This window comes from Amblyraja radiata, chromosome 25, assembly GCF_010909765.2.
Source record: "Amblyraja radiata isolate CabotCenter1 chromosome 25, sAmbRad1.1.pri, whole genome shotgun sequence".
Taxonomy (NCBI): domain Eukaryota; kingdom Metazoa; phylum Chordata; class Chondrichthyes; order Rajiformes; family Rajidae; genus Amblyraja; species Amblyraja radiata.
The window spans coordinates 24,120,677-24,133,042 of NC_045980.1; the positions used below are offsets into that span (position 1 = coordinate 24,120,677).

Sequence of the window (12,366 nt, forward strand, 5' to 3'; positions counted from 1 at the left end):
GTTTTGCTGGTGCTACTCGGGAGGGTTTGACAGTGGGGGCAGGGGGATTGGAAGCAGAGCAGCAAGTCAGCAAATGGACTGCCAGGCAAGTTGATGACACAACAGTGGTGGGTCTCATCAGTGACAACAATGAGTCGGCATACAGGATGGAGGTGGAGCTGCTTACAGAGTGGTGCAGATCTCACAATCTCACCCTCAACGTGGCAAAGACAAAGGAGATGGTGATCGATTTCAGGAGGACTGGCAAAAGACCATCACACACCGCTGCATATTGATGGTGCTGCTGTGGAGAGGGTCAGCAGTGTGAAGTTCCTGGGACTTCACCTGGCGGACGACCTGACCTCAACGACCAACACCGCAGCAGTCATCAAAAGAGCACAGCAGCGGCTCCACTCCCTCCAGAGACTAAGAAAAGCAGGTCCCCCTAGTGTTCACCTAATGACCTTCTACAGGGGCACCATTGAGAGCATACTCCATCATTAAGGACCCTTATCACCCATCACACCACATCTTCTCCATTCTGCCATCTGGGAAGAGGTACAGGAGTATCTGTTGCAGAACCAGCAGGATGCTACACAGCTTCTTCCCACGGGCAATAAGACTGGTTAACGGACTGTGTCCCCTCCCCATACATCATACACTAACACATCTAACCTCGCCCAAACTTTGACAGCTAGACACCTGTCAAGGTAAAGTCACTGTTCGGTCTGAATGTCTGTTTTTAGCTAAATTTTAGGTCTATTTTAGATATGTTAATTTTAAAGTTGTATGTATTTATTCTGTTTTTATTAACTGCACTGACAGGAACTGATGAGAAACATTTTTTCGTTTCTTCTGTGTATGTAAGTACTCAATGAGATGATAATAAAGGAAATACTGAACACCGAATACTGAATGATGGTTAGTAAGTTTCAAAGGAAAGACGAGCAGGTAGAGGTTAATGAACATGATGAAACTGACGGGCTCATCATGACCCAAAACTTTACTTGTCCACGCTCTCCAGAGATTCTGCACAACCTGCTGAGTTACTCCAGCACTTCGTGCCATTTTATGTATTAACCAGCATGCGCAGGTCTTTGTTTCGACCAAAGTCGGTGGTGTTGCAAGCAGTGAGGAAGGCTGTCAACGCTATATCAATTACAGGAGAAATGATGGATTGATTTTAACCTGAGCAAGTGTCAGATATTGTACTTTGGGAGATTGAACGGAAGGAGAAAGCATACAGTTAACGGCAAGACGTTTAACAGCAATGATATGCAGAGGTATCTTGGATCCAAGTCCATCGCTCGCTGAAAGTGACAACATAATAATAATAATAATAATGATAATATCTTTTATTGTCATTGCAAGTCAGTGCAACGAGATTTAGTGTGCAGCTCCACTGATGTACAAGAAAGGTAAATAAATACAATACATAAATAAGCAAGCTGAATTGATTGACGTGACCATCTGAGGGAGGTGGGTGGGTGGGAGGGCACTCATTAGGGCCGGTTCAGAGCCGCTATAGCTCTTGGGATAAAACTGTTCCTGAGTCTGGAGGTTCGAGCGTAGAAGGCCTTGTAACGTCTGCCGGAGGGAAGCAGTTGAAACAGACCGTTTCAGACTGTTAAACAGACTGACCAGTGAAAAAAAGCCCTATGGTATGCTTGCCTTCATCAAGGTTGGGGCATTGAATATAAGAGTCAGGAATATAAGTGTGGAATATCAAAGGCTCGAGGGTATGGCTTTAAGGTCAGAGGAAAAGCTTAAAGGAAATGTGTGATGCAAGTTTTTTGCACAGTGATTAATAATAATAATAATAATAAATTTTATTTATTGGGCGCCTTTCAGACATCTCAAGGACACCTTACATAGATTAACAGGAATATAAACATATAATCAGAATAAAATAAATAATAAATACATCACAGAAACACAAATTAAAAACAGAATTCAGTCCAAAAACAAAAAATCAAAAACACAATGTGAAAAGAGAGCAGCGGCAGCTAAAGCGCGCCAGCGTCCACTCTCCCTTCACGGCAGCCATCTTGGACAAAGACTAACAGGATTACCATACAGACAAAAAATCATCCCCCCACAATGGATACCACTGTGGGGGAAGGCACAATGTCCAGTCCCCATCCCCAAGTTCACCCCAAAGTCAGGCCTATTGAGGCCACCGCAATTGCCTCTACGGAGGCCCGATGTTCCTGGCCGTTCTCACCGGGTGGTGTTGCCCCGGCGTCGGGAGAGTCCTCACAGCGGCTGGGCCACCTGGAATGGCCGCTTTCTAGCTGGAAACCGCGGCTTCCGAAGCCGACAAGGCCGCGCCGGTTTGGAGCTCCCAGTGCTGGAACATGCTGCCTGGAGTGGTGGTGCAGATATGAGAGTGATGTTTAAGAGGCTTTTAGATAGACACGTGTATATGCAGGGAATGGAGGGATATGGATCACGTGCAGGTAGAAGAGATTAGTTTAACTTGGCATTATGTTCGGCACAGACATTATGGGCCGAGGGCCGATTGCTGTGCTGTACTGTTCTACGTTCTAAATACATTTACGTGCTGGTAACTACAAAGCATTGGATTGTTGTCAAAGCTCACCTGGCTCCCTACTGTTCCTCAAGGAACGAGACCTGCTGATCTTATCTAGCCTGGACTATGTTCCATCAACAGGTTGATTGCAGACCCTCAGCTACTTTAGGGATGTACACTGAATGTCCTTTCCAAATCCAAAGGATGCATTGTTTAAAATATAACCTGCCCTCAGTGACTGATTAGTGGACAGTGAACATTGCACCTACAGTGGGGGGGGGGGGGGGGGGGGGGGGGGGGCTGCCAGTCTGAAGGCTATGAGGCACAGAGCGTGGACCTGAGTTTGTTAATATTTATACACACCTAGAACAGGTAGGCACCATAATGTCTGTACACAGCACCAAAAGCCGTAGATATCAGATACTATTTATGCTCTGGCGAATGATGGAGCAGCAGGTGACGTGAGAACTGGCCAACAGGCTGTCCAGCAAACACACTGAGGAAGGCGGATGGTGGGGATGGGAAGGAGGCTGTGGGAGAAAACAGCAGTGTCTCTGTAGCGTGGAGCTCTGGGTAGAACAGATCACCACATTCCCCTGCATTAGACACCACACTGCATTTGGATCACAAAACCCAGCGGTGAGAGGATTGCCCCCGTCCCTCCACTGTTAGTACCGTGCCTCCCATGGAGAATAGATAATTCTTGCGGCATTTATATCCCCTGGAAAGCAAATTTCCCTGTGTCCAGGGCACATAGACCATTCACGCTGTATTTGTGTCACAGGCCCATCTGAGGTAGTATAGCTAAGCCCCCCCCGCCCCCCCCTCCAATGACTGCCTATAGACACTGATGAGGTATTGTGGGAGAGAACAGTCAGGAGGCAGAGGTCTGAGTTACACAGCTGTAATTTCTACATGGTGAAAACAAAATGTATAAAAATGGCCTTTATTAAAATCTGACAATGTGCATTTTAACCACATGTAATTTATTTCTATTACAAATCTCATATTGTGGAGTACAGAGGCAAATAAATAAATGATGGGTCTTTGTCCCAAACATTATGGAGGGTCCTGGAGGTGTTACATTTCCTGTGTTTTACAGGCGAAGTACCTAGGGAGTCTGAAGAAGGGTCTCGACTCGAAACGTCGCCAATTCCTTCTCTCCATAGATGCTGCCTCACCCGCTGAGTTACTCCAGCATTTTGTGTCTACCTAGGGAGGCGGCAGGTTGGAATGGAAGGGATCAATGAACTAAGGAGGTGCCTCGGGAGCAGCCGCTGTAGAAAGCAGAAAGGAGTGGGGAATGGAAAGATGTGACTGGTGATTAGATTAGGTTGAAGGTGGCGGAAATGTAGAATGATGTATTCCTTGTTCCATGTAGGGGGAGCGGGAATGAGAACAGCACTATCGGACACAGAGATGGATGAGGGATATATCCACAATTGGAGGGGGGAAACCATATTTACTGAAAAAAGAGAACATCTTGGAAGATCTAGATGGAAAGGCCTTGTCTTGAGAGCAGATGCAGCGGAGACAGAAGAATTGAGAGTAAGGGATAGCATCCTTGCAAAGATGGATGGCAGAGTGGATGTGTTATCAAGATAACTGTGGGAGTCAATGGGTTTGAAGTAGACCTCTGTCTCATGTGATGGAGACAGGGAGATTGAGAAAGGGGAGAGAGGTGTCAGAGATAGTCCAAGTGAATTTGAGAAGTTGGTGGTAAAGTTGATGAAATCAATGAGTTCTGTACGGATGCAGGAGGCAGTCCTAATGCAGTCTTTGATGTTGCGGAGAAAAGGGTGGGGGTGAAAAAGTTGGGGAATGATTTGGAACAAGGACTGTAAGCAACAAAAAGGCACAGCCGGGGCCCGTGTGAGTGCCCTTGGCTACATCATCGAGTTGAAGAAAGTGAGAGGAGCCAAAGGAGAAATTGTTGAGAGTGAGGACAAGTTCCACCAAGCAGAGTGTGAGGAGAGAAGGAACTGATTGGGTCTCTGTTCAAGGAAGAACCAGAGAGCTCTGTGACCTTCCTGGTAGGGAATGACAGTGTAATAGAGCTGCGTGTCTGTGGTAAAGATGAGGTGAGGGGGGGTGAGGGGGTGAGGGGGGTGAGGGGGGGAAGGAATTGAACGTTATTTAAGTGTTAAAGATGAGATTAGTAATGGGAGATGGTGGCATGATGTTCATCCATAGGGTCACAAATATAGGGAGGTGTCAAAGAGATGACACAGCACAGTCGTTAGCTGTAGTTTTCAATTTAATTCAGCTCTAACTTCAAGAATAGTTTGCCTACTCGAGGTCCAAGACACCTACTATGTTCTATCCTATGTTGCCAAGACCCTAGATATTCAATTTACCTCTCTTTCCTCTTTTAAATCATTCCATAAGACCTATTCCTCTGACCGAGCTTTTGGTCAAACGCACTAATATCTACCTCACTTACTCTGCTCGCCGTGTTTTGCCTTGGATGTCTTTGTTGTATAAAGTGATCGAGAGAAGTGGTTATTTTAACCGGAGGGGGTGAGGTAGCCTGGATGGATGAGGCTAGGCCGAGACTTGGAGGAAGATTCAACAGGCCCTCGTCCACCGCCTTGGTGCTGGTGCTTAGGAAGCTGCTGCATTCGAAATCCTGCATTACAACGTTGATAATACTCCCCAAAATACTTTGGTGGCTGTAAAGGGCTCTGTGAAACTCTTATAGGATCTTTGCTAAGAACGGCACAAACACCCCTCCAGTCGGCTCCCGGAACCTTTCTCCACGGAACGTTTCTCCGAGGCCGCAGACCCTGTCCGCTGCTGCACTTCCGGCAGCTCACACCAACAACACCGTGCTCGGCAGCGGCGGCGGCGGCGGCCCACAGGCGGTCATCATGAGAACCAACAGGGTGTATAAACTGTGGATCCACAAGAAGGGCTTCGGGGGCAGCGGTGAGAATAAAGAGACACCCATCCCCGCTGTTGGTGTTGCCCGGCCGGTCAGAGCGGATCGAGTGAGATGAGAAAGAGGAGGAGGAGGGGGGGGGAGAAGAGTAGGAATGGCTTGGGGAGGGCTGGGCACATAAGGACAGTACAGGGAGGGAGATGGCACGGGAGAGACTGAACGTGGTGAAGGGAGAACATGGGTGAGTGAAGGAGATGGTGCTTTTGCGGCTGAGTAGAAGGAGAAAGAGTGTAGGGGGAGGGGGGGAAGGGGTTCAGGGTTCAGGGCCATTTCCTGACTTGGGCCAGGGAGGGATGCGGCTGCTGTTCTGCCCTTCCCAAACCTTGACTTTGTTTTTCACCATCTGTGCTTTGCCATCAATCCTGCCAGGCTGCCTGATGGTACCATCAATCCTGCCATTGACATCATGTTCCCTGCAGAATCACCATCCTTCTGGTCACCCTTGGCAACACCACTAGTCCCACTGGGCAAAGCTGACAGCAGTCTTGCTCCAGCCACCTGCACTGCTGCCAATTGTATTGCTTCAAATTTATCTCTGTGGCCAAGTGTTTGGTGATGTGCTTAAATAAAGTGTCTTAGAACTGTTTTGGTTTATTATTGTCATGTGTACCAAGATGCAATGAAAACATGATTTGTGTACCAGGCTAATCTTATCATATATGAGTATGTCAGAGGAGTGCAAGAGAATAAACAGTGTTATATCAAATATGCAAGATAACTAATCCCAGGGAAAACATGAGTACAGAAAGAATCGGATCCTGGGCTGCACCTTATGAGCTGGCAGTGAAACTGTCACAATCCATACTCCCTTCCTGTCTTCCCTTACTTTAGAAATCAAGGTGTCTTGCTGGGCAATGGTTTTGTGGCCACCAAAGGTCACCCATCTGTTGGATGTCTATTTTTTAGGTGTATCTCTGAAGGGATGAATACCACAAGGCAGTTTTACCATGGAGATCGTTGAGGTCTATCCATTACATACCCATGAGCTGATCATCGAATGGGACATCTTCTCTGTCGTTCAGGGAGCTGAATTCAATATAATCATTGTTTGAGGGTCAGATAATGTCACAAGGAACTATAATCAAAAGGCACTTGAGAAGAGATAGGAAGTGGTGATAGTTATGGGGCAGGGTTGGTTACAGAATATAATTAGAGAGCTCTTTCCCTCCAAACATTCAAAAGGAAATACTCAAAACAACAGATGCTGTGATCTGGAGCAAGAAACAAACTGATGGTCCTGATGCAGGGTCTCAACCCAAAATGTTGACTATGCTCTTGCTACCACAGATGTTGCCTGAGGCACGGAGTTGATCCAGCAGTTTGATTCTTGTTTTAAATTTGTTACCAGTGAGCTGATTGTTAAGCACTGTATGGAAAGAGTGTGATGAACTGAAAAGATGCTTTTTTTTTTTCACGTTGTCTTCCTGTTTCCTTTAGACTATGAACTGATGGTGAACCCCAAAGTCTTCCCTCAGGTGAAGCTGGGTGATATTGTGGAGATTGCGTACATCAATGACGAGTACAGGTTGGTACCATTTAATTTTTTTTATTTAAATGAGTTTTATTGGTTCATTTTCGGGGATCTGAGTATTACTGGCAGGACCAGCATTTCTTGGCCTCTCCAGTTTTCTGTTGCAGAGTGGCCTCTTGAACCACAGGTAAAGGTCGTCCCACAGTACTGTTGGGAAAGGAGTGCTTCAATTTATACTTATTAACAATGAGGGAATGGGGATATATTTCCTTCTCAGGATGGCATGAGACTTGGAAGATGATCTTTTCATGTACCTGCTGCACTTCAATGTTAATTCATTGAATACCAAGGATAGATGATCCGATTTTTTCTTGTTGGAGATGAGATGATCATTGTGAAGCTCTCAATGGAGCTTCCCTCTGTGACAGTGGCTGGGCCGTCTCTGCTTGAAGTCATCACCTGGCGAATACATGTCACTCAATTATATCACCGTAAGGAGAGTATAAATCCGTGATGTTTTGTGGAGTTTGCTGTGTGCACGTTGGCTGCAGTGTTTCCTGTCTCACAACACGAGCTGCACTGTAAAAGTACATTAGTGCCTGAGAAATGTTTGGATGTCCTGAATTCATGAAAAGCAATGAACAAATTCATTTCCTTTTTTATTTGACCTTCAGACTGCCGGGCAAACTTCCGTAAATTGTCCCCTGAGTTGTGAATGAGACCAATGTGACACTTTCTCTTTTTAATTACATTAATTTGTCTACAAGCAGATTTATTTCCAGGGAAGGGAAAATAAAACAGTTAATTTTAAAGCTTTGTAAGACTTTTTGAATCTATCTATTGGAATGTTTTACCACAATAACAATGTTTTTTTTAGATTTGCATCTATTGAAGTCATCTAGGGGTGAGGGTGGAAGTGGGGTGGGGAAGGGGGATATTGATTTGGTTTATGGGGAATCCTGCAGGAACAGGTGATCCTTAATTAAACAGACAGCCACAGGAGTGCAAGGTCAAGGATCCTAGGAGGAATTGAAAGGACCGAAGTCCAATGATCTACAATTTTATCTATATCACAATTTAGGGAGGGACCCCCTAAATTCAACTCCCTTCTTGTTGCTCAATACATTTATTATCTCTCTTTACAGCCCTCTTCTTCTGCAGGTGAAGTCTTTGAAAGAAGATCTGCAGAAAGGTAACGACTTGAATTATTTTACATTGTTGCTGGATTGGTGGGATTTAGTATTAAAAACGATTGTAAGGTGTCATCGAAATTGCTAACGACCATCTTATGATACTAAGTAATGAAGGACATTATGAAGTCTGATCTGAGTTTGGACTATAAAAAGGAGGAAGTCCTCCCTGGTTTCTGGGTAATCTCTGTACAACCACTATGCGCAGCTGCTGCATTTTTGGGGATTTGTGTTGCAAAGGTAGAAGTTATATAGGGGAGAAAACATGACGGGGGGAAGCTTGATGATCTGTAATATTGCACAGAGAACGTCTTCCATTTATGTTGTGCCTAATGAGCAGAGAAGAAAGTCAGTTTTTGACGATGTGGTGGGCTACAGTCTTCTTTTCGTGTCCATCTTGTTACAAATGTCGGCCTCGCGTCATCGTCCATCCTGAAAAGAACGCAAGCATCCGGCACAATCAGTGGAAGCCATCACTTGTCGCAGTCGATGATGGTGGTAGCAGAATGAGCTCAGGATACTTCTAGTTTCCACCCATGGACACTTCTGCTATGGGGGCCGTTGACTACAGTTAGAACCAAGAACAAAACTGCTGGAAATATGCAGCACGGCAACAGTATCTGTGGGAAGAGAAAAAGAGATGGGATGTTTCAAGTTAATGCCCTTTCATCACAACTGGGAAAAAGTCAATGAATGAATCAGCTTTTAAGGTGCAGATAGAAGTGGGAGAGAAGGAAAGAACAAAAATAAAGGATTGTAGGGATGGAAGGCCGGCTCTCCAATTGCTAGCTCCTAAACAGTAATTATTTTCCTTCTCACACCCAAGATATTTTAAATATTTCCCCAAACTTCCCAGCAAAGGCTTGTTCACCAATCTTCTCTTTGCTCTCCGTGACATTATTTTTGGCTTTGTTTTGCGCTCCTACCTTTTTGGGGGAGATTAAATTACATTTAATTTAAATTGAATCTTTCCTTCTTGGTTCTTTCCTTCAGAAACTATCAGTGTGGATCAGACTGTGGCCCAGGTGTTTAAACTGCGAGCTTACCAGGATGTCTATGTGAACATTGTGGATCCGAAGGTAAGGGTCACGTTTGTTTGTTTTTTTGTATATTTCTTACAATGTAGAAGAAAGCCTTTTGACTGATCAAGTCAATGCTGGCTCTCAGGATATTCACGTTCATTCCTTGTAGCAATTTTCTCTCACATTTACACAAATTACCCCTGTATTCTACCACTCATCTATACATTAGATACAATACATTTACTGATCCACACTTGTTTATGATATGAGTTGAGATTGATCACCCTGGGGAAACACATGTGGTCACAGGGAGAAGATACAAATCACACAGGAAGCACCCGAGGTCAGGATTAAATCTGCGTCAGTGGAGCTGTGGACAGCAGCTCTACTTGCAGTGCAACTGTGCCACTCTTAATTGCTTCAAATCTATCCATATCCCAGAGAGAGCTTCCGATTGAGTTTCAGGGATCCTTAAGCAATCCTTTTATGCCACTAGTCAAGAATTTATGCTGGATACGCTGGGAACTGGCGAGAAATGTACAGATTCTCTTTGTTTGTGAATAAGCTGAGTGTTTGAATCACTTGAATGAGTGAGTGTTTGCATTCAGCTTCTCTTGCCGAGGCCTCAGTAAGTCAGATTACATTCTGCTCTTGTCTGGAGATGCTGGGAATGGCCCAAAGTCCATTGCTGAGAATGAGAGATTGTACTTGGAATAAAGGGCAAATGTGAATGGAGATCATCCGAGAATGCTGGGTGCAGAACCCGATTTGTACCTTGCATCTTGTTTTTGAAGGTGTTGCTGTCAGTAAAAGCAGCAATCACATGCCTCCTCATGTTCCCATGATCAACTGGAAGTCAGTGGCATGAACATTGAGCAGTTAAATACCTAATACGTTTGCTTGTATTTGTTGACTCGCAGCCCTTGAATCCCACCCTTCCTGCTGAGGAGAGCGACCTTACTGCAGCTGCCACCAGGTTCAATGTCCAAACCATTCACAACCAGATGTGGAAGGACTGCTGAGCTTTGATCCCATCTGCATCTTGTGGGTTGATTAACTCGGTTGCATATTGTTCCACATTCATTATAATTAACTGAATCTTGATAAGGTTTTTACTTTTGGATTTGCCCATCCTGTTAATGTACTAACCGCCATAATCAGTGCCCTGACTGATGAAGGCCAACGTACCAAAAGCCTCCTTTACCACCCTAGAGCCCATTCACCGCCCTGTCTGCGTGATCGAGGTGAGGGGAGTGAGTTCTGGCTGGGCCTGTTGCCTCTGGATTTGTCAAGTCCCATCCAACATTGACCAGGGTTGGCAGATTATAACCATTTCCCCTGGTGCCCCCCCCCCCCCCCCTCCATTCCTCTCGTCGTTCCTGTTCTCCAAATCAGTCGCAGCTCCGTAAAACCGAAACTAAAGATCTTTTGCTGACTCTGCAGATCTCTGGTTTATTCATGACCCTGACAACGTTTGCAGCTGAAACCTAACCATGTTAGGCATTTCCTTGCACCAGCAAGTGTCGCAATACTCGCTCTTTTAGTCAAACATTGGTATTGGTTTAAGATTGTCACGTTCACTGAGATACAGTGAAAAATATTTTTTCGTGCTATCCAGTCAAATCATCCCGTACATGAGTACAGGCAAACATATAAGATTGTTAAGGGTGTGGACACGCTAGAGGCAGGAAACATGTTCCCGATGTTGGGGGAGTCCAGAACCAGGGGCCACAGTTTAAGAATAAGGGGTAAGCCATTTAGAACGGAGACGAGGAAACACTTTTTCTTGCAGAGAGTTGTGAGTCTGTGGAATTCTCTGCCTCAGAGGGCGGTGGAGGCCAGTTCTCTGGATATTTTCAAGAGAGAGCTAGATAGGGCTCTTAAAGATAGCGGAGTCAGGGGATATGGGGTGAAGGCAGGAACGGGGTATTGATTGGGGATGATCAGCCATGATCACATTGAATGGCGGTGCTGGCTCGAAGGGCCGAATGGCCTACTCTTGCACCTATTGTCTATTAATATTTCCCTGTCTGAATATTGAACAGGATGTTACCCTGGATTTGATGGAGCTGACCTTCAAGGACCAGTACATTGGGCGCAGCGACATGTGGCGGCTCAAGAAGAACCTGGTACGTGGCTGGAAATTTGATCTTCAATTTGCAAACAGAATGGAGCATAATGAGCCCATATTCTTGTGGCACCATCACACTTGCTCTTAAACCTCTGTCAACCTATTCCAAGCACATGAAACTTCATGGAGGCAAGAGAAGGCTATTCAGCCCCTCGAACCCAATCTGTCATTCAGTTCATTCCTGGCTAATTTGTACATTAGCTCCCTATAAGTGCACTGGTCCCTGCACCTCACGAACAACTGCCGATCCGGCTCTGGGATCTTCGGTTGATTCCCCAGCCTCGACCATTCTTTGGGAGAGATTACAGGCTTCCAGGGTGTGGCTTTGTTGCCGGGCTCCAGTGTGGTTGTTCTGCTGAGCCCTCCAGTTCACTGAGCTCTGCTTACATGTGTTCAGGTGGTTTTGAGGGTGAACCTCTCAGCAGAGCTGTTGGCGCTGGTAGTGATGGAGTGGTCATGCAGGAGACTATACTGGATGTCCTATTTTTAAAAAGGAAGGGTGATTTGGAAGAGGAACTTCCATGGGCTTTTCTTCAAACAGATATTGTCCTGTTTCTGCACCTCACAAACCAATCCTGCAGCCTGTAAGCAACCTGTGATGTGCAGTTACTATTCACTCTGAATGCTACAGCATGTGCTGGGGATTTCAATACATCGGACAGTGCTGGTGATTTGGGACCACAACAGTGTGGAGAAATTAGTCAAAGTGGTATTCCTCGGGTAAATTCATGAGACCCTATGCATGGAACCAATGTAACAACGTCTAATTGTGTTGAGATGCAGTTGTTGCTGACACCTACATGCCACACTGTGCAGGTAATCCACGTGTTGTGATATTCTCAGTGGATCAGAAGCAGGGACCTAGTCCAGATATTTCTGATAAACTTAAGAGCTTTGTTGAGATAATTGCGTATAAAATTTGTGACTGCTCTTTGAAAAACCTATCCATTTTTCCCTAGGTTAACACCTGTGCTTACATTACACAGAAAGTGGAATTTGCAGGAATAAGGTCAGATTAAAATTTTTACTTTGTTCAATTTGCCTCAATAGTTCTAATTTTGCTTGGAGCGTTGAAGTATGGTGCTGTCGATTGTTGAAC

At 45.3% G+C, this 12,366-nt stretch overlaps 1 protein-coding gene across 4 annotated transcripts in view; it reads left to right on the top strand.

The window, feature by feature from the left end:
- The first annotated feature begins 5,316 nt into the window (after window positions 1-5,316).
- The window catches only part of depdc5 (DEP domain containing 5, GATOR1 subcomplex subunit), a 78,589-nt gene continuing 71,539 nt past the window's right edge, over window positions 5,317-12,366 (top strand). For 3 of the 4 annotated variants that reach the window (XM_033043497.1, XM_033043499.1, XM_033043498.1), the window contains exons 1-6: window positions 5,383-5,440; window positions 6,891-6,978; window positions 8,070-8,116; window positions 9,108-9,193; window positions 11,182-11,265; window positions 12,227-12,276. In XM_033043497.1, coding sequence (XP_032899388.1) covers window positions 5,383-5,440; window positions 6,891-6,978; window positions 8,070-8,116; window positions 9,108-9,193; window positions 11,182-11,265; window positions 12,227-12,276 — 413 coding nt within the window. Of the gene's footprint in view, window positions 5,441-6,890; window positions 6,979-8,069; window positions 8,117-9,107; window positions 9,194-11,181; window positions 11,266-12,226; window positions 12,277-12,366 lie in introns of all 4 variants that reach the window. The other variant, XM_033043495.1, reaches the window with a different exon arrangement.